Source organism: Solea solea, chromosome 17, assembly GCF_958295425.1.
Source record: "Solea solea chromosome 17, fSolSol10.1, whole genome shotgun sequence".
Taxonomy (NCBI): Eukaryota; Metazoa; Chordata; class Actinopteri; order Pleuronectiformes; family Soleidae; genus Solea; species Solea solea.
Genome location: NC_081150.1, coordinates 15,661,893 through 15,686,596, shown reverse-complemented (window position 1 = coordinate 15,686,596; position 24,704 = coordinate 15,661,893). Strand labels below are relative to the sequence as shown.

Here is a 24,704-nt window from a genome sequence, read left to right as displayed (position 1 = left end):
TTCTGCTTTAAAAATGCACATTTAAAGCAGAACTTTGCAGGGTTTTTTTTTTTTTACCCTAATTTAACAGCTTCAGGGTCATTGTGATGGTTAAATGTGTTGTCATGGGGGGGATTGGGGGTCTGGCTTCACTCCCCCTACTGCCTGTTAGTGGAAAACCAGCCTTGCAAGATCAGGGCCACCCCAACGAGAGTCCTGAGAATCTGGAGGTCTCCCAGTGAAACTACAATTGCTTTACGGCACTAATACACACACCCTAGCCAGGTACCGGCTATAAGATAAAGGCAGCGAAAGAGCTATTTTAGATTATTGATTATTTTCATCATGGCAGAGCTGGCAAAAAAGACGCAGAGAAAAAACGTTGACTGAGGAAATGACTGAGAAATGAAAAACAAAGAAGCAATGAAAAATGGATGCTGAGCAGCATAGACATGACTCCAAGGCTCTGTTCAAAACAAATAAACATGACCAGGAGAGAGGAAGAGAGAGAGTTTTTACGACAAAGCGACAGACGATGGATGTTAACGGGGTGGTGTGTCATAAAAATATGTACCCCAAATCTAAAAATAAACACTGATCATGAAACAGACGAATCAAGGATCAAACTAGTTGTTGATTAATTCAGTAACTGATAAATCTTTGTCGCCCTAGAGTTTACCACACAGCCACAGTCACAAACGACATTTGGAAACAGTTCCTCTGCTCAAAGCACAAGCAAAAATAAAAAAAAATCCCACTCCAAAGCTCAACAGGAAGACTTCTCTGATCTGCATTGACACAAAATAAACACCGACTTTCCATTTTACATCTCCAGAAGACAAGTGGAAGGCAACTTGGCCACAAGCCTTCACTTAAAACCAGCTGGACAAACAGTGAAGATCCCCACAGTGTCTTAGTAAGTAATGATCTGGTCCACTCCTCCACAACCAAAGTGGGCTAATTAATGCACTCTCCTGAATAAGGGGGTGAGAACCTGTTGTGAGCTTTTAACTTTTAGGACTGTGCCATAAACTGTCTTTGAAGATGTTCTGCCTAATCCCCCGGGGGCATGTTGCTTTAATCTGGCCAAGAGTGCACAGTATTTTTTTATGACACCAGACAGAATTTGCCTAAAATTGTTGACCTAAAAAAACACAGATAACTGGGACTATGTCTCTGTGTGAGATGTGGAAATAGGGGTTTTGACGAGGTCACACCTGTGGAAGAAGGCATTGAAAAGGTAAAGAAAAGAAAGAAAAGCCTCCGTTCACGTTACCTTTCGGGACGCTTGGATGTCAAAGAAAGGCTTATTTCTGACACTGTAAGGTTCCTTGGTTTTGTCGATCTGTCCAATCTTCATCTTTTCCATCCTGGGAGAAATAATCTCCTTTTCTATGCAGAGCAGCCGGGTACTGAAATCACACTGACCGACAGGCTGTCCCTGAAACACATAAAGAAACAGCGGAAAAAAAGCAATTAATTCCTAATGTACTCCAAGAAAGTAAAACCATTAGACACGTGTGTATGAAAACAAAGTCAAAATACTAAAACTGAAAATGATAGGCTTCATCAAAACCCATCAAAGAGAGTTTTTTTTTTTTTTAATTACCTGAACAATAAATGAATTTCTGGCTTAAGCAGCCTCACCAATGAAAGTAGCTATTAACCGTAGTTCTACGACTATTGTCTATGAACCTAATAACTCAGGTTGATGAGAGTTTCCTCTCCGTCTACTTCATAAACTGAACGTTTTCTCTGCTTTGAATAGGCAATCAAATATGCAGATTGTTGGTTTTTCTCATTTTCTGACAAAGCCAGGATCTGTTAGTCAGGCACATAACAACCTGGTTACAGCCATTATAAAACCATAGCAGTGTGTAGATGCAACTATAACAAGCACGAGTCATGGACACGATATAAAGAATTAGTTAAACATAAGAAAATATTCAAACAAAAGTAGACAGTAGTGTGGAATTTGTTTTTGTTTTTTGTCACTATGACAACAGCTTCCTGCACAGCCACTACAAACCATCACTGCCTCTCAAACAGACAAGAGGCCACTGAGGCAGAGCAAAGGTGCCATCAAACAGAGACAGAGAGACAGAGACAGAGAGACAGAGAGAGAGAGATTCTTCAGTTGCTGCCCCTGGCTATTAATAAAGAAGCTGACAAGAAAATTAAAGCAGCCAAGCAACACAGTCAAAGATGACTGTATGACGTTGAGGTGCCGTGATGGAACCATTCTGACACGGCACACTTTTAACCGCCACTCATGTCAGCTGCTTAACGGACAAAGTCACTCACTGACAAGAGTACGACATAAATACTGCGACGTGACTCCTGAGAATCGGCCGCACCTGGACACACACTTCACACATGACAACAACTTGACCTTTAATATTTCTTGCTAGTTATGAGAGAGATTAAAGAAGAAGAAGAAAGAAAAAAAAGGAGCTTGTACTTGACAAACAAGCTGACATTTCATGATTGCCAAGAGAGAGAGAGAGGGAAAGGGATTAGTGACAGACATTTCAACATCACCTGGACACACCGAGGAGAAAGCACTTCAATAAATCCTCCCTGCACAATTTCAGCCTCTTTTCTATATATGCAGTGAGCTTTACCATTTACCATCTCTTTAGCTGTTCCATCACATGGTTCGAGACCTTCAATTAAATTCAAAGGCATAATAAAGGGATAGAAAAACAGCATGACCCTCAGGTTGAAGCTTTAGGGCACTTAACCTTTAATATTTATGTCAATCATTTGAAATAAGAGGCTTAATTCTTCTCCTTATATTGTTTATTTCTATTACTTTTTCCACTGTAGACATTTTTGTCTATAACATGCCAGAAAATGATGTCTGTTTTGATTTTCCTCAAACAAAGGTAATATCTCCATGTGACATCACTGAAAAGCAATAACTCTGCATCTGTTGGTCGTCTAATTAATACACCAACTGCCAGACATGTAGCTTTTCTTGCAAAAGCCAATACTTTACTGTCCAAAGTTATATTTCAAAACAAGGAACTTTTAAAAATGTTGAAATAATAATATAGATCAAAAAGCTATGCGGCAAAAACATCAACACCTTTATTCTTCCAACACCGGCAGGTCACGGATCAATACCTCCTCGTCTATATCAAGGAGGTGACTCGGGGGTATTTCATATTTTGTTTTTATTACTGTGTGATAAAGGCCACAACATTTCTCTTCTTGTGCTTTCTGTGGAATTATTGAAAAGATGGAAACACATTTTGCAATTCCTAGACCGTATTTCTTTTGGGTCATAAAAATGGCCAAAACATAAGGCCAGGGTTGAATACATTGGTTTTTTTTAAGGACATACAATGAAATGTCTTATAAATGTAAACCCGTGATCCAACGGGACTATAAACCTGCAGTAAATAGAGCTGCACTTAATATTTGTAGTAATACTAACACCATTCACAAATATAAGTACAAAACCAGAAAAATACAAAATACAGAGTTTGGAAACCAACTCCTACGACGTAACTACCAAAGCTAAACTATTAAGATTACACGGTGAGGGTAAATTCAGGGTTGATTTACCTCACTTTGTTTACTGTGCATCCAGTCATTTAAGTACCAGCACTTCTTACGTTTTACTATTTGGAGTAAGATGCCTGCACTCTGCTTAGCTTATTTCCAAACAGAGTGTTATTTCCAAAGGTGCACTACGCAACATTTTCTCGAGAGTCTAGCGTTTGTTTGGTGTCTAGAGTTTTTATTTTTAGTGTTAAACAAGAACAATAGCTGGTCTATTGGTAGTGTTTCACGAATGGTTAGTTATATTCACCGACTTCTTGCCACATCTGCATCCTGGAGGAACAGCATAAGTACGCCAAATAAAATGTTTGTGCTTGAAGTTTAAATCTTAAGTTACTCTAAATATGGAATGGATGGAAATATGGAACATTTAAATGAATCGATGTTGTGAACATCACTAACATCTTCATTTTCGGAATTTGTGTGCATCTGAGCTATAACAATTCATTAATCTGTAGAGTATCAATTTGAAAGTATTCTAATAACCTATTAAGCATCAGACTCTGTTAAAATTATGATTATCTCATGTCTATTACATCATTTATGAGACTTGTTGATTAAACAACCAATTAAATGTATTAATCAAAGATAAGATCAATTATTAAAGCATTGAAAATAAATAAAATGTAGTAATGCTCTTTATTAGAATGCTGTAAGGACTCGAAGGTACAACAAAGAAAATATTGGTGGCCTGTTATGACTTCTTTGGCGTGTCCACGATGTACTGTCTGCAGGATGTCAGGATGAGGAGGCAACTGTGTGCTAATGGACTGGTTGTAAAAACTTGATAGTGGAGCACTTTACCATGACTTTGATTGTAGAGTCTGTCTGACTGCTGTAATGCAGCCCTAAAAACTCTGTAAGAGCAATCAATCAGCTGCAAAAACTAAGGTCACGGCCATAATAAAGTTTCAACCCTCATTGGAGCGTTTCTTTGACGACTTCTCTTACTTCGAGGGTGACTGCAGAAAACACACACGCACACACACACTGCATTATCCTAGAGCAACAGCTGGTATCATGTCCCACACATTCTGCACCATCTGTCAACTGTGTCATCAAGACAGAACAAGATGTAAGTGTGGAAGATTCAAGGCACGTGCTGTCCGCGCCTGTTCATCGGCGAAGCGCGGCCAGTGTGAGGCTCGTTAGTCCAACATTAGTGGGACTGAAGACCCTGTGAAATCAGCCCGTCTCTCTCTCTCTTATTTCCTCTAAAACGGTCCCACAGAGTAATGTCATAGTTCACCGCCAACGCCATAAACTTGTGGGCACCGTTCGTTCCGCTCCATATACGCTCACCATCACCGCTGTGGGTTTTTGTGGATAATGGACACTTTTGTGGCAAGACATGGCAATAAAGAGTGGATTAAAGAAAAAGAAAACGCCGATTGGCTCCGACACTTATCTTGCACGTACAGTATATAACCTCCAACAAATACCCGACGTTCTGTGAATCTCAGTTTGTTTGTAAACAAACATTAAATTATCAAATGATAGCTTACTTAAATTGAGCCTGTAAAATTATACACATGTACATGTGTTTGGATTTTGGAAGAATGCTCAGGTAGAAGAAAAATACATTTTATGCCACTTTCAGATAAAATAGTTTATGGGTTATTCAAGAAAATAAGCACCAAACATGTCATACGCTACAGAAAATGCAATTATTTGCTGTAATTTCTGGGGTTATGTGGTGCTTGATTAAAAAAAATAAATAAATAAATCTTACAAGACACTGACAACTTAATAAGCTATTTCCGCTACTTAATGAAGGTGTCAAATGAAATGGAAGCCAAAAAATGTAATCAAATCATCACTGTTGGAAACCAAATGGGGAAAAAAAAAAAAATATGTGTGATTGTGTAAAGTCCAAGAAGATACAGTTCAGTCCATTACATAATCCACTTTGTGGGCAAGGTGAAGCGAGTGCATAAAGAATCTATAAATAAGATCACATTAAATGTTAAAATGAGAGTGAGGGAGAGAGAGCTGCAGAATGATGGCGGAAGAAGATCTGAAGAACACGGCAACAGCGGAAATCAACTGATCATTGACGGTCCGTTGTTGTTTTCATCTTGATTTTGGGAACAATATTTTAAGAATCAAATATGAGTTCACCGGGCTCAGATCTGGAAAAATAACAACAAAAACACTTTGAAGGGAAGCTATGGGGATTTTTTGGTTTAAGTCAGAAATGACACGGTATTATACACTGGAAAAGGAAGAAAATCAATGTGGGGACGAGTCAACAAAAGCTCAATGTGTAGCTTCCTGTGGGATTTCTCTCACAAAAACAAAATGTGGGCCTTAAAGCTGTTTTGGCCTAAAACTGTTTCTAATCTCTGCTCATCTGTTTGCGTCACTGATTCACATTAAATTTTTTAGAACTAGCAAAAGCAAAATGTTAAAAAATGATCCATCCTATGTGAGTTTTAATCTAGGAAACATCGGTTATTGGCTACTATGTCACTTACACTGCAATTGGGGCATTTTAAGTCTTAATCTTCCCTGTGGTGTGTTTTAGTGAGATCAATATATGGACACAGGAAAAAAACAACAACAATCAGTGCTGCTCCAAAGATGGAGTTTAGACCCAAACAGCATTAAGAGCAGGGATCTGCCTCTCTCTGAACTGTGGTGACATTAATATGTAAAAATATACAACACTTCTGCTCTTGTATGAATCATTTTAATACAGCGATGGGCTTCCCTGTCATATATTATTCCAAAATGGCATAAAAATGCATCTTTCTTCTACAATGAGACATGCTACACAAAAGGCAGATGGAATGGTAAGAGTGCTAGCGTGATAACCGACTACATTAATTTTTGGCAGAAAAATCCATTGCACAACACTAATTGTGTCCTGCACTGAGTGTTCAGGCAATCTGGTTGTCAAATAGAGAGCATTACTGCCTCCCCTGCTACAATTTACAATAATTATCCCTATAATGACTACTTATTTGTTTCATCACTGTCCACATGTTCAACCACATGCTCGGCATGGGCATGGAGGTGGAGGATGGTGTTATGATCACAGCATGAAAGCCCCAACAGAGTAATTAAACGTTAAAGTCACTACCTAAGACTGAGATACTGACACGTATCCCGATAAATATTGCGATACACCGTTGTTTCCAATAACGAACATGTCCTACACAGAAGAACAACGGCAACAGGGATATGTACTGTATTGTATCAAATGACCTCTGCTGCCAACCACTGGTTTTTATTCTGCACTGCACGTTATGTGACGTTTCAGTCTCAAGGCTACCATTACAGCATTTGCTGCATGAATGAATACACGTGTCAGTAAGATGTACCTCACGGTATTCCGCTGCATCAATTCTTTAGCCGAGGCTAGATGCCAACAACGCCTCAAATCCAGGACTGCAGCCACAAAGGCTTCAGTTCCACAGCAGCACGACTGCTGGGTGAAATGTGACAGCAGAGAAGACACAGTGCATCGCCCGAGCGATGCTGCCCTTGGTTTGGAAGGAATGGCGCAGCCCAGTGACTAATCCTGGCGTGTAAAGTCCTGCAGAGCAACAGAGTGGACCCGCAAACAAACTTTTCAAGCAGAAGTAAAATAAATGAGCTGATGCAAGTGGAACGTGGAGTTTTCTTGGCGAATGTGATAGGCGCTCAATTTCTGCTCGACGATTCATCCGATTGGGACTTTTATCTCCTCTAATAATGCGAAGAATGTTTGTTCATATCTTTATGTCTGTGTCATGCCATCTGGCCAATCCCACATGGGATTAAGAGGCACCATCAAATTAATAAGAATAAATGATAATGTACATTTATCCTAGTTTCCTACCACACACCACAACTGATTATAGATCTTGACAAAATGACATTTCTCCCGGTCACGAGCTAAGGAAATGTTTCATATGTAAAAAAGTGTTTGTGCATCGGCCATATTTTCAAAATAAATAGCTGCTTTAATAAGACCAAACAAAGCCTTCCTCAATTGCCAGTAAAAAAGGGCAATAAAAACAAAATGAAACTCATCTTCGAAGACATTCAAACAAAACCCATTGAACAAAGGAGTGGAGAGGAGTGGTGAGGTATACTGATGACAACATCAACATAGGGAAGTGCCGCTTCGCAGAGCCCAGGAAAACAATAAAACCCTATTTTCTCAGCAGTGGCTGAACTGTTTGTTCTGAAACTTTAGGGTTTCATAAACGAGGTAATGACGCAGATACACACACACAAACGCAGCGTTAATTGGAGCTTCCGGTCTATGTCGCCTTTAAGTGGCAGGGGGCAAGCAGTGAAATGGGATTGAGCCAAAATGTCAGGTGTCAGATCTTTCGACATCAACTTGAAAATGAAAGACATGTACGCAATTGTGTTTTCATCACTTCTTCACAGTTCCCACATAGTGAGGGAGTCAACAGAGACTCTCCAGCAAAACAAAAGGGCTTTTTATTACTTTGGAGTGTGGGCAGAAATAGAAATCCATCCAAGTCTCAGGGTGGTGGTCAGGGTCAATCACTTTCCCTGCTGGAGAGACACTGTACAAATAGCCCTGACATAACCCGTTACATCAAAATCCAAAGATCGAAGTAAAGCGTAAAACAAAACCCATTCCATTACTAAATTGATCATCAACTATTTTGATAATCGAGGGGTTGGGGTTAGAAGTAGTTCAGATTCAGACAAAGAAATCGTTAAAAGTGATTACTTTTGGTTTATGACAAAATAAGACGTTAAAGCACATCATCGTGTCGAGGTTTGGGGAAACACCAACCAACATTTATCAACTATTTCTGGACCAAACAAGTACTAGAGGGCACACACTTCTGGCTACACACTCAAAAGCATACCGGCATCATTTCTCCCAACTTTCCAAATAAGTCCTCTCCCTCCCTCTGCATTTCCACCCTAAGCTTTGGTGGAAGGAGAAGCCCACCACACATTAAGGAGAGGGCTAATAATGACGAGCAAGGATCAATAGATCATGTGGAGCTGATAACCCCTGCACAATCTTACAAAGACATTCCCCTCACCGCTGGAGACTTTATTGAGCCGTGTGCTTGTGTGATCCTCTGATCGATTGGAGAAAAGGGGGCAAAAGACAAACCCAGTGGCCAATGAAACGGTAACCGTGACGTGGAATTTATACGGCCCTTTTCTTGTCTTGCAGACGACCCAAAGCTCTTTTTTTTTTTCTGACCGTCCTGCTCAGGGACACGTCAGCACGTAGACCAGAGTCGCTGAGCCAGGGATCGAGCCGCTGACATTCCGGGTACTCCATACTCTAACACGTTTTCCATAGTGAGCAACAGCTTCTCATTTGTCTCCGTGCCTGCCTGCTTGCCATTAGCAGCACAGATATTGGTCGGACAGGAAAAAATGACTTAAATACTTGAAAGCGTGTTAGTGGTTAAGAGCCTTGTAATGATGTCCTCGGGCGGACACAAAAAAAAACGTGAGAGGAATATGCTATTATACATACATCAAAGAAAATGTCACACTCAGAAAGGCACAGAAATAGATTGATCACATTGTTCATTTTAAACCCGGTAGAATGACTTGTGCATTCGAGTGTCAAAGATTTCGAATTAATATTTAATATGTTTGTTAGAAGGAGTCTTTGAAAAAAAACAAAAACCACCTATATAAATATTCAATATGAGTCACACACAGTTCAGACACAAGCACTAGTGAAGCTTAGTGTGCGAGAGGCTGTAGGGGTCAAGCAAAGTCACGGTCTTCCCTCCAAACCACAGAATGACAAAGTACTAACAGTCACTCTGCAAATATGACAGAGCCTTGGTCGACTTATTTTATGTGCCATTTGCTTTACTCCATCCGGGATCTTGATCTGGCATAATTTCAGCAGAAACAGGGTCGAGAAGACACAAAGAATAATCAAACAGGAGGGGGGGTGTACTCACATTGAATTTGATGATGTCATATATCAAATAGCGGGGGACAGGCTGACCGTTCACCTTGTCGATGATCATCTCCTGCAAAGACACAGACAAGTCAGTTGAGGAGAAAAGGAGACAATATAATAGTTAGAGAGATAAGAGGAAAAAAAAACACAGAAAGAAAGTTCTAAATCTGGGTACTCGTCATATAAATGTTATAGCAAGTGGAAAATGGGAGTCTGTTTGACAGTTGTTATGTGGGATGGGACACTCGCAGGGGTGAAAACTCTCGACTGGCTGCCTGTGCGCGGAGGGAGAAGCCCGCAGCGACAGGAGGGGAAGGAGGGGGGAAAGCAGGGAATTGTGTGTGCATTTGTGTGTGGAAAGACATGAAGCAGAAATAGAAGTGCACATCCATTATGCAACACTCCAGAGTTGAGAGTCAGGTGCAGCAGTGGTGCATGGCACCGAGCAGACACACCATTAGTTTTCAAAAACTGTTACACAACCACGCCGCGTTATGACAGCAGAGATGGACGCGTAAACCACGCCCCCCTGCTGAAGTACATTGTATGCGAGAGGGATCTTTACTCTGATGGTGTACATGTGAGAGTTAAGCAGTCATACGTGAATGAAACTATTTCAATGTCATAGATTGTTGATAGTAGGGCCCCCCTTACATACTTTATCACTTAATTTTAAATTTAACTGCAGTCATTGTAACTACATCTGTGATAACTTCTGTTTTATAGCGACTAAAAGAAATTCATATTTTAAAAGGCATCTCATGGCGCAATGCTCCGTCACTTTTTAAACTTATTATACAAAGAAAATATAAATCATATGGTAATTGCTGTATCTGTTAAGAGAAAAATAAACAAACACAATTTGATATTTCCCACAAATAGTTCAGCCCCATTTATTAGATACCCATATTTATTATCTCAGCCCATTTTAATTATGTAGGTGACTAACTGCACTCTGCTGCAGTGACTGAGGAGGCAGAGGAGCAGCAGCTCACCTGTCACTCAGGGATTCGGCTGCAGACCAAAACTTAACTTTAGAAACTGGAAAACTCTCACATTCATTTCTGACCCACGGCACAAAAATAATGTCGTTATTTAATATTAATCATGAAGCAAAAAAAAAGTGCACCGTTGCAGGCTTCTTTGAAGCGAGCTGATTTTTTATTTTATTTTTTTTAACAGTGGACAGTACAAAGCTGTGGTTATTCCGAGTGGGTTCCATTCCATCTTGAGGTACTCGGCTGTGCTCCTCAGCTCATCATAAATATTGCACTGTGCTTGACTATATTCCTGGCACAGCTGATTGATGCACCGTTCTGATTCCATTTCCTTCTCAGAGCGGCCCCTGGCAGTAATTTATCTTTACTGGTACTTGCTTTAGACTCCTGCTGTTCCATCTCTGCTGAATGTCCCCAGCCACGTTTACCTGACATGACAATTCACTTCTCAATCATTCTCTATAAAATAACTGACACACGTCATTCATATCAGACATATCACGGCAGTTATGCAATGATATGTCAAACTTTATATCACGCAAATAAACAATGTGCCACAATGGAAATGTTGCCATTTGTTTTCATTCATTTTTAAATGTTAACAAAGACAAATACAATATTTACAAATCTCTCTCTCTCTCTCTCTCTCATAATATTTCTTTTTTTAGTTTGTAGTATACTGCCTTTTTTGGAGAAACTGTCACATTTCACCTTAGCAGTCATTGCCAAGTCTTATTTTATATGTATGGTATATTACTAAAGCTACTGTGATTATATTTATTTAAACATCAAATGGCACCAGCATCAGTGCCTATTATTGTCATCCACAAGTTCTGTGATTCTGTGTGTCTCTTTTCAAAGTGAATGGAAACCTGAATATGAAACCATGAGTCATGTCTACAGATAATGCTAGAGAATTGTATAAAAGAGATGATGTCATCATCGGAGGCTACTGTCATTTAGAGTACGTGTCTGGTACGAAACCATAAATCAGTACATTTGCATGCACAGTTCAGTTAAGCTACGGTTATAGCTCGACTAAACAACTCAACCGGACTACTGTCCTTCGACCAGTATACATGCACTAGTGGGGATAGATTTCTTTGAATTGTTGTTGTCGTGTGCCATGCCGAGCACCAATTCCACTCTACCTACCACCTATAAACTTAAAAATAATTATTCAAGCTGACGGAGCAAAAAATTGGTTTCCTCACGAGTCCAACAAAATGGCCTAGCCTGAATTTCGCCTTGCTTTTAAATCGGCGTCGTCTTATCTTTCCATGTACTTGCTTCTATTATTTGAAGAGTATTAGACATGGGGCTTTAGTCCGACTAAAGGTGAACACGTTTAGTGGCCTGACTCCCAATAACAGTATCTGAGCGCAATAGTCCAACTTTGAGAAATTCCATTTTAGAGACTAACATGTTTAAAAATCTGGTTTATTTGGAAATGAAACACTCCAAATTGACCATAGGTGTGAGTGTGAGAGTGAATGGCTGTTTCTATGTGGCTTTACGATGGACTGGTGTCAGCTGGGATTGGCACCAGCGACCCTCACATGGGGGATAAAGCGGTAGACGATGGATGATTTATTTGGACTGCCACAAAGTTTTTCTAACACCATATAAAAACACACTCAGTGTGACCAGAGGAAACAGCCATCGGATTGTTCACTACAAATACATCAAATATTGGACGAGTTGACATAGAGCTCATTGAAAACTGTGCTACAAACCGACACGCAAAGACAAAGACCAGTGGCTTTAGGCTACGGAATGAAACGTATCACACAACAAAGCTGGGCTTCTACAGGGCTCACCACAGACACCCAAACACAGCCTCACTAAACTGAGAGCTAGCAGCACCATCTGATGAGTAAACACCAGTCAAAACAAACCTCGTAGCAATTTAGACACACATCCGCGACGGCGCTTCAAAAGGAGCAATTAGATGTACTGCCTAAGTGAGGAAACTAATTTCACCACATCAGTCAGCAACCCGCCAAGAGGAAGCACATACCTATCTGCATAAATCTGACAAAACAAGAGCCGGGACAACACAAAAGAAAAACAATGGCTGGCAACTTATGTGTCATTTCCAGCACAAGAACACTGAAGGCAAACAGTGCCACAGAGTCATAATCAAATATCAGCTGGCTACACGAGCATGCAGCAAATTCTTTGCCAGCGTTATCGGTTGGGGAGGAGTAATAGCAACTCGGGCAAGTGCACCTGCTGCTGCAGAGCGATGGGACCTCTGAGACCTGAATCGCACAAAACACGCCAATAAACGCCTAAGCCTGGTATTACAGAGTATGGATAAGTAACCAATCTCTGCCGTCACCCCGGGGAGCTCAGTGCACTGCAGAGATTTACAGAGCAGCACAGTGTGGAAGAGAAAGGCAACAGTGACAGAAAACTGTAAAACATTTCATTAGCCGTTTCTCCAAGACATGGATGATCACATTCCACTCAGCCGTGCATGACAGGCTCAACCATCAGACTGAGAGGTGGCCTTTTTCACCTACGGTTTGCCGAGTGATGTCAATTATGTGCAAGACTGAGCAGCGCGAGCAGAACAGTGGGGTTACCGAGGTGAAGATGGCAGGGACGTGCAATTCCAGGCAAAAGAAGAATGGGCCAACATGTTGGAACTTTCTTCAGCAAGTTTCAAGAAAAGCAGACATGACAAAAATACACACAATCTTAAATTAAAGTAGTAGGAAGGATAATAACTCACCCCGTCCAATAGAGTGTTAGATAAGTGGACGTGTAGATCTTTCCGGAAAGGGAACTCTAGGTTTGCTATGTGGAACACTGAGTTGTCTCTGTCGAGCATGAAGACTTCATTTTTTCCATTGATCAACATCATGTACCTGCAGGAAGAGAGAAGGAAGCGTTAGAACCTTTTGAGAAGGAATTTATCGTTTCACTCCATCAGCATTGAGCTGTTCCCCCTTCGTTTATATACATTTCTCCCGTTACATCAGTATTGACGGAGCTGCCGTCGTCACCTTGTGCTGGGTGACAGATACAAACAAAGGATTTATGAGAATATGGAAAGCAGAAATTGGGAAGCAGAGGAGTATACTGAGATAATGATGAGATTTAAGCTCTACAAGAACAACCCGATTGGCTGCTTTTCAGGCCATGGGCTAGACCCCCTTATTTCTAGTGAAGACCAAAGGGAGGACTATAAAGACAGAGCCCTGACCCTCAACCACAACAAGCACCTTTTGTATGAACTGGAACAGAAATTGTGAGCCAGGCCTTCTTGTCCAACATCAGTGCCTGACCTCATAAATGCTCTACAGAATGAATGGGCACAAATTCCCATAGAAACACTTCAAAAAATATTGAGGAACGTCTTCCAAGAGGAGTGGAAGCAGTTATAGCTGCATTTCTGGTGGTCTTCTCTGTCCCCCTCAAATAAAAGACAAAGAAAATGAAGACACTACAGTGACTCAGTCATTCCAAACAGGGCTGAGCAGGGGCTAGAAAGTTAGCGCGCCTTATGTCAGTAAAAGGTGATGCAAATAGAAGAAATGTGTCAATAAAAAACAGCTTTGCTTGGAGCGAATGACACTGAACTCAGTGCTAATGCTAGCTATGTAGCGATAGCAAAGACTTCCATAAAAACACCGTTTCCTCATAATTTATTCCACAACAACCACCCTATACTTTCCTTTAATTAGTGTATTTGGAGGATTTAATGTGATAATCATACTGTAAAGTGAGGATAAAACACTCGCGACTCGTCTTGAGCTTCGCTCCTCACTAGAAAACTACAAACACTGTGTGTGTCTAATGTGCAAATGTGTTGCACTCAATCCAAATGAAAGAAAAAGGTGAAGGCGTAAGGGCTTCTATCGTGCCTGCGGAAAGGAAGAGTGATCGCCATCACAGATGCCTCTTAATTAACCACCTTTTCTTTCATGTAACAGGTGTTTAACAAGCCCTATCAAAGCAAACAAAGCATTTGATCAGCGAGAACATTTTAAATGAAAGTTTGATAAATGAGGAGCAGCTTCACGTGTTCACAAAAATGACCCCGAACCTTCTACAACCACGCCCATGAAGCCCGTTTGTATCCTGAGCTGTTAACAAACTTCCAAAATTCTGTGGTTGCCCCTGCACCAACACAAAAAAACACAGGCCTTTCTTTGTAACAGATGTTGAAATTGCATACATCAGCAGTGGTTGGGTGATTAGTTTGCATGAGCATAAAGCTGAACTAATCCATGCCAGCCTTGGCAGGTGAGATAAAAGACTCGCAGCCAAAAAATAAATAAACCTCAGTGTACCACAAAATCAATGAATAAAGTATAAACCAATAAAATGCAGGTGATTAAAACCTTTAAACAGGTAATAAAATTAAGTGGTGTTGCATTTCCTACACCGACAGAGTCAATTTTGGTAAAACTGAATTGTCAAGTCTTTTTGGGGGGGTAAGTTCGTCAATTTCACTTTCTAAATTTAAAATATATTCTGGTTTATTTCCTTTTCTATGACAGTAGTGAACAGAATGTATCCACACACTATCATTTTAAGTCCAGGATGAGCCATCAAACAGTTTCACAGGAGGAGAAAAGTCCAGTGATTTGATGTGAAAATACTATGAACATTTTTATACATATATCTGGCAAATTACAGGAGACAAATGAACAATTACTGTGCAGACACAGGATTAAAATTGGGAACATGCATTTTTCATTTCATGGGGCCTTTAGGAGGAATCAGAGGAAAAAACTCCCAAGACGAAATAACTCTGGAAAATTACTTTTTCTTCCACTAGTGCAATCGACTGAGATATTAAAAAATGTGACACCGGTGACTGTTTATGTCAGAACCGGCCAGTTCAACAGCACAGGATATGATACGAGTATTTGGTTGGTATTAATTTGTCTCCACTCTTCCTTAACATTATGCTCACAGGTGCGACAGGTCTCTGGAGGTAAAAAAAAAAGCACAATCATCAAGAACCAGACACAACCTCACAGCTCTCAGGCTTTTATCAGCTTTACCGCTCCATCTGTGCTCCCAGAAAGAAAACTATCTTTAAAAAGCATGAGTGCACACACATCAGGTGTGAAGTCACGATTTCCCGGCTCTGGGTTTAAGATGCCCTAATCTTCCCTAATCAGCTTTCACTGCGCATGTGCGGACAAAAACTCAATCACAAAACTCAATACGTCTGTATGAGCTGCTTTAAAAGACTAATATTTACCATGTAATGGGATGTTTCAGGATGATTGGGACCGAATGAAATGGCACTAGATGAGTTATTTGAATGTGACTTTCTTTTTTTTTTTAATAGCTTTCACAGATTGGACAAATTCCAATTTAATCCTCACAATTATTTTGATGGTATAATGACTTATAATAGGGAAATTGGTGCCAATTTCTAGGTAACACCCCAAAGGTCTGTTCTTGCACATTGAAAAGATTTAAAAGTCATTAAAAAAGGGGGAAAAAAATGCAAGCAAATGCAAAGTTTAAGTGGTTTGTTAGAGCGAAACGAGGTTGCATTTCAATCCAGTGGACGTGACTGAAGTTGACCCATTCTTGTGGCTGCAGATGCCACTGTTGCTCAGTAAACGTGGCACAGTGTTGCTTTACCAGCGGGGTTAAAGTGAAGCCTCAAAAACAACTCGCGCCAGGCTTAGTGACAAGATATTACAGCACCGAATAACGTCCAGAGAGGCACAAGTCAAAGCAAAGCGTTTGTGCCAAATGTTGATTGTTTGATCAACCGAGTCCGCTAATCACTGAGTTGGCAAACACTACGGGCAAAATTGGAAAACCGGACAAAATTGTTGATCCTCCCTTCTGTTTGTTTTCAAAGACAAACTGGGGGGAAAAAGGAAAAAAGCGAAACCCAAAACTGTAGCCGAAGCAGGAGCGGACATTTATACTGGTGACATATAATGGATGTAAGGCTTTACTCACACAATGACAACCGAGTTAAATTCAATGTGATAAATGAATTAAGGTAAACAATTATAAATCACTGAACTCTTTTCTCTGGAATAATGTTTAAAACCGTATAAAAAAACAGGAACAGGAACGCAACTAAAATATTACCTTGCATTACTAAAACACCACAAGATTCGAACACAGACATTGGAAACTATGTGTGCAAATGTATCAACAAGATTTATGTCAATTTTTATGTTATTTTCAACTACGGTGATCACTTCACGGTCCCTAATGTGGTATCTGGGAATATGGGCATTTGTTTAAGAGACAGCCTGAACAAAAAGCCGTAAATAACAGTCAGGTTTGCTTTACGAATGACTTAGATGATGAAGTGACCTGACTAAATGAAATGAATAGTTTAATTTTGTGTACCCAATATCCATAGAAGTCTTGTGTGGTGTGTTGCTATAAAAGAGGAACTGGATTATATTCACATGGTCTTTTGAAATATACCCATATTTAGAAATCAGCTGATTCCATTACACACCTTTGATAAACCAAATTATACTCTTCATATTACAAAATATCAAATGATGAATAAAGTAGGGTTATCTAGTTTCCTAATTAGCAACTGCAGTGCTGCTGTATCCTGAAAGGTTAAGCTTCAGTACAAGGTTCTTATCAGTTCAACTAATAACTGGGGCAAAGTGTAACGAAAACTCCTAACCCATACTTTTGAGGTGAAAACCAGTCTATATGTGTATTCAGTGATGTTATGTGCTGATCCATGTGCAAATAAGTATTGAAATTCTACATGCTGTGATAAAAAAATGCCTATCTACTGAACACCAGCTGCATTCAAACAACTATATTAAAATTTTGCCAGTAGCTTTCTCAGTACATGCTTGGGTCACTGGTACACTCCTTCGTCACGTTCTTGTCTAATCAAGTCGTAAACAGTAAACACTGGTTCTAAACAGATAGGTCAATTACTTTTTAGTTTCTATTTTATTTACTACCGCTTCAAATTTATTGTTACCTATTTTTACTCGTTATATGAAGCAACTCAATCATTCATTCATCTTCTACCGCTTTACCCTTCACATGAGGGTTCCGGGGGTCTCTGGTGCCAATCCCAGCTGACAGGGCGACAGGCAGGGTACACCATGGACAGGTCACTCTCGCACTCACACCTACAGTCAACTTAGAGTGTCCAATTTGCCTAATCCCCAAACCTGCATGTTTTTGGAGAACCCGGAGTAGACCTAGGAACACAGAAAGGCCCTTTTTCCGACTGGGTCGCGGACCGGCAAGAGTGCTAACCAACCATATAGCCCTATATGAAGCAAATCAAAAGATTTATTTATTTATTACCATTGTCAATTGGTCCCGTTGAGTCTCGGGTATCCATGCTCTACTCTTCACCAGTTGAAGCACAGTGTGAGTGATTGACAGGCTCAACTCATGAAGCACCTTGTTTCACAACCAGACCACGACCCCTGCATTGTTTCCCCACTGTTCCTCTCTCAGTCCACTTCTTGGCATTTTTCAAAATCAAGCATTGGGCATAGTTAACCTCAATTAGGGCATTCCTCACCCTTCAAAATACCAAAACATTTATGCAGTTAAAATGAGTGGAACACTTTGAAGGTGGCTGACGGCCATACAACGCCAAGGACAACACAGACTGAGAGTATATGTGACCACCTTTTGGAAAAACAAAGACAGATTTGAGATTAATGACTTTGTGGCTGACAGAGCTGTGCGTCTCCTCGTAACTGCTGTGCCTCTCCGTTGTTATCACAAAGGGGATTAGATGTAATAAATATGCCATCAATACCAGCTGGTTTAAAGTGGGAAACCTGACAAGCTAGGTGGGCAGAACACAACACCAGCGGGGGGAAGAGTCTGCACCGGGAGCAGAGAAGTGGCTTTTCGTCGCTCTCTTTTTTATTATTCTGTACTCTGTTTTTATTTTGAATGGTACATTTTAATGTTTCCAAATTGAAATGTTATTTGGTTTTTATGTAAAGCACATTGAGTTGCCCTTGTGTAACAAATGTGCTATAAAAATAAAGCTGCCTTGCCTTTAATTTATCATTTTTAAAATATTAGGCTGCATGTCACCTTTTTATTAAGATTTTCTTTTCTTTGATAAATGTCAAAAATGACAGTAAAATCATTATATTAGTAATGTCCATCTAAGGCTTCAAAATGAATGTAGATTTGAGTGTTTCTGCTTCAAATGTGTCACTAGTCTTTTAAAAAAGGTTGCCGTTTTCACCCATGTCAGTTCAAACTACACAATCTATCCTCTTCATCATAGAGTCTTTGTGTCTAATTTGAAAAGAATAAGTGTTTCCGAAATACTGTGTTCAGAAGAAATGAATGAAGGCCACAGCTGTCCCAGGTTGAGAGGTATAAAGAAAATAAACAGGACAACAGGTAAAATAATAAAAAACTAAATGGTCTTGTTTTTTTTCCACCTCATAATTTTCCTTCTGCAGCTTTTGTACAAAAAGACACTTTTCTTTGCCATGAGCCCAAGTATAAAGACAGTGAGCAAGTCTTTAGAGGGCATTTGGTTTTTTAAGAACACCATCATTTTGAAGGAACAGCGTGCTGCAGAATTTTCAGTTCTGAAGAAATTACTGTGAGCCTGGGAGCACAATCTTTCGAAACAGTGGTGAATAGTTGTAAACCATGTGAAGTTGGGTGGGGATGAGCGGCACAGCGGACCATCAGTCTCACAAAAAGCTCCCATCTCCAGTGATTGCTCTGCTTTTTCTACCCACAGGAATAAAAGCGTAGGTAGACAGCACTCCCTTTACTGTTAGCCGGTTCATTTCAAAGAGGGTCTTTGTTTTGGCTATAAGCTAATTATTTCCATTGAGGGCCAACAGTTCTCACGCATGCCGGCCAAGGAAAGTGGTAATCACAGCCTTCATCACACTCCTGAGGTCAGCGGAGAGGCGGGAGCGATGCATTTGACCTTCTTCCCCCTCCAGCCATGAGAGAAGAGAGCAACAAATGACTCACCTTCAGAATAAAGTAAGGGTCATCCAAAAGTCTCAGAAACGGAAAAGAAGAGACCCAAAAAAAAAAATGTGGGGGCACAAGGAAGGAACGAGTGGGCCTGATGTAGCTGCACATTTTAGGGTGAGAGTGGACACACCATGAACGCATTAAAAAGTCATGCGAGCGATGAGAAACATAAATGGGAAAGAAAAAGCCACAGGAAATCCCTGAACACATGAGAGCAAATGATGATTCTCACAGACAGGAAAGGGACGGCACTTCTTTTTTTTTTTTATGTCAAAAGGAAAAGACCGGTGTGTGAGAAGATCAGACGGACGGGTTAAGTGTCACAACAAAGACAATCTGTCAACTAGGACACGACAGGTTCGTACTGGGCAAAAGTGCCTCGCCCGCCGCCTAATTGGCCGGTTAGCGGTGGCCAACGCTGTCAAGTATGTTCAGAGGAAAGCAGAGGGAGGCCATTAGTACTGTGTAACTCTCAGTGGTCCTCTTTGTCACAGTATCACCTACATCCGTACCGCTCTCTCTTAAGTTATGGTAATAGCAGACACCGGCTACTCTTTTTATGGCCAAAAAGAACAATTTCAAATCTGAAAAAGCTCCTTTTATCACTCACACACACACACACACACACACACGACCCTCCCCACCTGCTCCCTCTCCCTTTTCCACTCCCGTCCCCTGATGGGTGCTGTGGGAGTCGGATTTTTTTCGTCCTTATCCACGAAATCCTGTCCCCTAAGCACTTTAGCCCTAATGAGGCACAGACGGCCATTGTGTCAGCTTTGCCAGTCTAGTCCTGCGGCTTTACTGACAGCAGCTGAGCTGCAGGGGAGGCCTTATCAGACCAGATCCACAAGCTTTGCACATCATTAGTGGTGTGTGTCAATGGACAAGGCTCGCGCTCTCATACCCAAAGAGGCAGGGCTGAGTTTTTATTTTATACAGCAGAGCTAAGGCAAAAACAAAAAGATCCGTCTTATAATGTAGTGGAGCACAAACTCCATTTCTCAGCCGTGCGTTCAATAATTTCTCGCTCTTTTTTTTACGAAGAAGCAACAATGGAGCACATGAGACACACTCACGGGGAAATTGCTTTGGCTGAAAGTAATTTTCTATGCAGATGTTAAAACATTTTGTTCATTAAGTGCAGCAATTCATGGTATATTTGATCGTTTTGTGGCAAGAGGACCAAAGAAAAATCACTCCATCTCTGCTGCAATAAAAAATGTCCAATTTTCACTAACAAAGACCACGTAATTACAAAGAGACAATTGGGAATAACCACTCACTCCACCGACCCCCCCCCCCGACATGAAATTCTGCACAGACACTAAACCCGTGAATGAGGTGTTCGCTCAGATAGTGGAAGCCAAACAACTTTCTTAAATCCAGGGTCTGTAATAAAGTCCAAATTGCACAGCACAGTTTGTTTAAAGTTGCAGTGATATAATTGCCCCCCCCTTCCTCGTCTTCATCCTCTCTGAGGCACCAACCAATCTAACGCTGACAGAAGACTCGCAAAACAAGATGATTAAACACCCAACCTGGCCTGTGTTTCCTGTTTCGGAAAAAATCCAATGACTGCGTTGTCCTTTCCAAAGCCTATTAGATGCCACCTTCTTGGCAGAAAGCTGGCACTGACAGCCTTTCTCCTTTCTATATGACTGCTGTGTGCATCCAGGAGGGCTGCATAATATTTTTAGGTATATGATTTTGTACTTTTGACACTGTTAGTGCACTCCTGAGTGCGGCGGTTTTAACTGCCACAACTGTCGATGCAAAGACAGGTGGCCCGAAGAAGAGGCTGCAGGAATTCTTTCTTTGGGACTGACAGTAACTCTTTAATTAACCTTAAATTTTCTCCTTTTTTTTTTTTGCTAACTTGACCCATCCTTATGAAAAGAAACATTTTTAAATGTTTAAACTAAAAAAAACAAAAAAGGAAATAGTTCATTCTAATCTCTATTCACCAGACTGACAAAGAAAAGCTATAGGGATTTAAAATACAGGTTGTCATAAATATGTGAGGACTTGCAGTCATATGCAAAGAGAAAGAAAAATCTCACCGGGCCACCTTGAAAAGACAGATTTCCCATTAAAAACCCAATTCGAGTCCAGAGGTGCCACTGGCTTGAAGAGAGAATGACAAGTTGAGACCACAGAACACCAGAACAATCAGTTTATATGACGACGACTGAAGATCAAAGCTAATTAATCCCATCTCATGTACTGAAGGTTATATCCACGTTAGAGCGATTTGTACAGAATTCATAATTTCTCACCAATAGAGACATCTTTTGGGATTAAACGAGTCCACGAAAAGTGATTAATCAATCGGTAGTAATCAATAGATTACGGTGTTTGCATAAATTAATTAAGAAGTGACCCCAGAATAGCCATCTTTATCTTAAACTCTTGCTTTATAGCCCAAGAGATATTGCCTAGATTTAATGAAGTCATACTTCGGAGGACTTACTGATATCTTTTTAACCAAACATGTCTCTTCACTTTTTTTGTGCAATTCCATTTTCACACAAAAGGTCAAATTTATACGAGACAGGCGAGGCTATTTTCTGAATAAATAAAAAAAAAAAAAAAAAGCATGGCAGTTCAGGCGGGGGCACTAATAAGGTAGCATGCTTACAAAAAAAAGCTGTTTTCCATTTTCTCGCCGCAAAAGAATAGTCATGGTGCTAAATATTAAAAGTAGTATCAGACCAGAAGCATGGGGAACAAGCTGTCCCTCAGATGGAATATAATCCCCTCACATTTATGCATATGAATGAAAGTTTCCCTCAGTTAGGAGCACAACATTATTACCTGCACGTAACGAGGATAAAGCAACAATATGGCTGGAAGCAGAAAGAGGCAACAGACATGGCGACAGGGGGATTGATGCCACACTGATAAGAGAGGCTTGATTTCACTATCTACTGAATCAAGCCTTATGTCTTATAAATATGCAGAGGACGAGGTTGTGAGGTTGTTAAGACACAGGAGGAAAAGGAAGAGTAGCTTCAACACATCTGCAGCTGGGAGCTGCTGCTCTTATATAATAATATCAGGCACAGTGAAGTATCACAATTACAAATATTACACTTTCTGTATAGTTTTATCCCACTGCAACGTATACGATTTTAAGTTTTTAAGCATCGTCACTGTGGAGTGCCCTCTTTGCCATGATGCCAGGTCAACAGTGGCTGGGTCCTCATGTAGAGCTGCAACTAATGCTTATTTTCACAATTGATTAAGCTGTTGATAATTACTTTGGTCCATAAAATATCCCCAAAAAAAAAATGTTGATCGGTGTTCACCAAAGCTGGAAATGAGGATGTTCTTGTCGTGTGTTGTCCACAAACCAAAATTAAAATTCTTTGTTCTATGGAGCAAAGAAACCAGAAAATATTCACATTTAAGAAGCTGAAAAATCAGAAAGTTTGTTTTCATTTTTGAAAAAACCCACTGATTAAACGATGATTAAAATAGTTTATAATTAATTTAGTAATTGCTTAATAATCAAGTAATCCTTGCAGCCCTAAATGCATGTAGTGTGTGTCCACTTATCTGATGAGAGCAGGCACACTGCAGCACTTAACCACTTCATTCCCTGAATCCATAACTGTTTTTTCCAACAAGGCTTTTATTGTGAAATATTTGTGAAAGTGTAGAAGCAACTAACTATGTATGATTGCGACAAACTGAAATTTTCTGCTGATCAACTAAGCGAAATCTGGTCTCAGCATAGCAGCTCCAAACTCATACATGACTTGTTTTGATAATTAAATATAAAAAGTATGCACTGTCACATGATTCTAAAGTTGTTTTTCCTAATTTAAAAAGAACTTCCGGTTTGCATGGAGCCATTTTGAACCTTAACATATAAAAAGGTATGGAGGTTCATATTCTGAACCTAGTGTTCCACACAGTTGAATGGATGACTCATATGCTGCACACTGTGCCATCGTCTGTTTCTCATGAAATGAGGTAACCAAACTCTTCCAGACTAAAGTAGCTGCAGGATAGACGACGAAGGACAAGAGTGGAGACGGCAGACGAAGAGCTCAGTATCACTCTCTCTTTACAATCAAGAGTAAAACCTTTCTAAGAACACTTCCAAGTGTTTACTGATGGTGGCAATCGACCGCGACACATCAGCAGCATCTTGGTCTGAGGCCACATCAGCTCATCTCACCCCTACAAGGAAATTAAAGCAGCGATATGTAAAAGTCTGAAATTGACTGCAGTCATTAAATATTCACCAGCACACTGCAAATTTGCACCAGTGAGTGAGAGCGAGGGAGACAGCAGGGCTAGCAGAATACTAAACCGCTCTGTTTCTCCTCAACACTAGCTTTAGGCATCAGAGACACGGAACAAGAGAAAAAATTTAATTCAGCCCCAAATGACAGAACAAAAGGCTCCCGGCTGTATGTTTTATTCTATTTTGGAATCACCTTGTTTGCTCGGTGGCTCTTTAGGATTTCAGTTCACATCTCCAACTGCTACGCGATGACCAGGTACTGGAATTAAAAGCAACTACCAACACGTTACTCGTGTTAGTATTCCACTCATTCTCCACTAACGGGCGTGGAAGTAAATTGACGGATGGCTCCGAGGCGTAAAAGCCTCCACGGACACAAACTCCACGTATTGACTTAGAAAAGGCAGACTAATCAACGGGAAGAGAAACAAATCATGCAGAGACACAAGTGAAGATACAGGTATATTGATGCATGTGGACAAGGAGTTCCACACATGAACGTTAGACTCACCGCGTGCCATCGGCTTTCCAGCTGACTTTGTATGGCTTCTGTTCCAGGAAGCGAAGGTTCTGTCTGTCCATGGACACGGGCTGAGCACCCGGAAAACCAGACCTGCAGACAACAGATGACATTGATTAAGCTCTGCAACTAACGATTATTGTCGCCATCGATTAATCTGTCCACAACTTTCTTGAATAGTCTTGTAAAAATTCATCTGTTTTAATGATTTCTGTGCTATAAGGAGCAAAGAAACCAGCAAACCTTTTAATCCTTGAAAAAACATTGATAATCGATGAATCACAACGAGCAGTCACTGTACTGTATAGAATCAGTGAACAGGGCCACTATCAGTAAATTAGACTTAAACATGAATATTCAAAAGCACTCCTGTGTGTTAGTTAGCACATGCTCAGCAAGGGCTACAAGATTTATCATTTTCAAATCAAAATCCAATTGGAAAAAACACGATTAGCATTCAGCAATTTAATCTTTTTCCAGTTATAATCGTTTTATGCC

At 40.4% G+C, this 24,704-nt stretch overlaps 1 protein-coding gene across 1 annotated transcript in view; it reads right to left on the bottom strand.

The window, feature by feature from the left end:
• The window catches only part of rngtt (RNA guanylyltransferase and 5'-phosphatase), an 80,013-nt gene that overhangs the window by 45,048 nt on the left and 10,261 nt on the right, over positions 1-24,704 (bottom strand). The window contains exons 8-11 of the mRNA XM_058613827.1: positions 24,198-24,299; positions 13,205-13,340; positions 9,465-9,536; positions 1,256-1,420 (exon numbers count right to left, since the gene is read on the bottom strand). Coding sequence (XP_058469810.1) covers positions 1,256-1,420; positions 9,465-9,536; positions 13,205-13,340; positions 24,198-24,299 — 475 coding nt within the window. The remainder of the gene's footprint in view (positions 1-1,255; positions 1,421-9,464; positions 9,537-13,204; positions 13,341-24,197; positions 24,300-24,704) is intronic.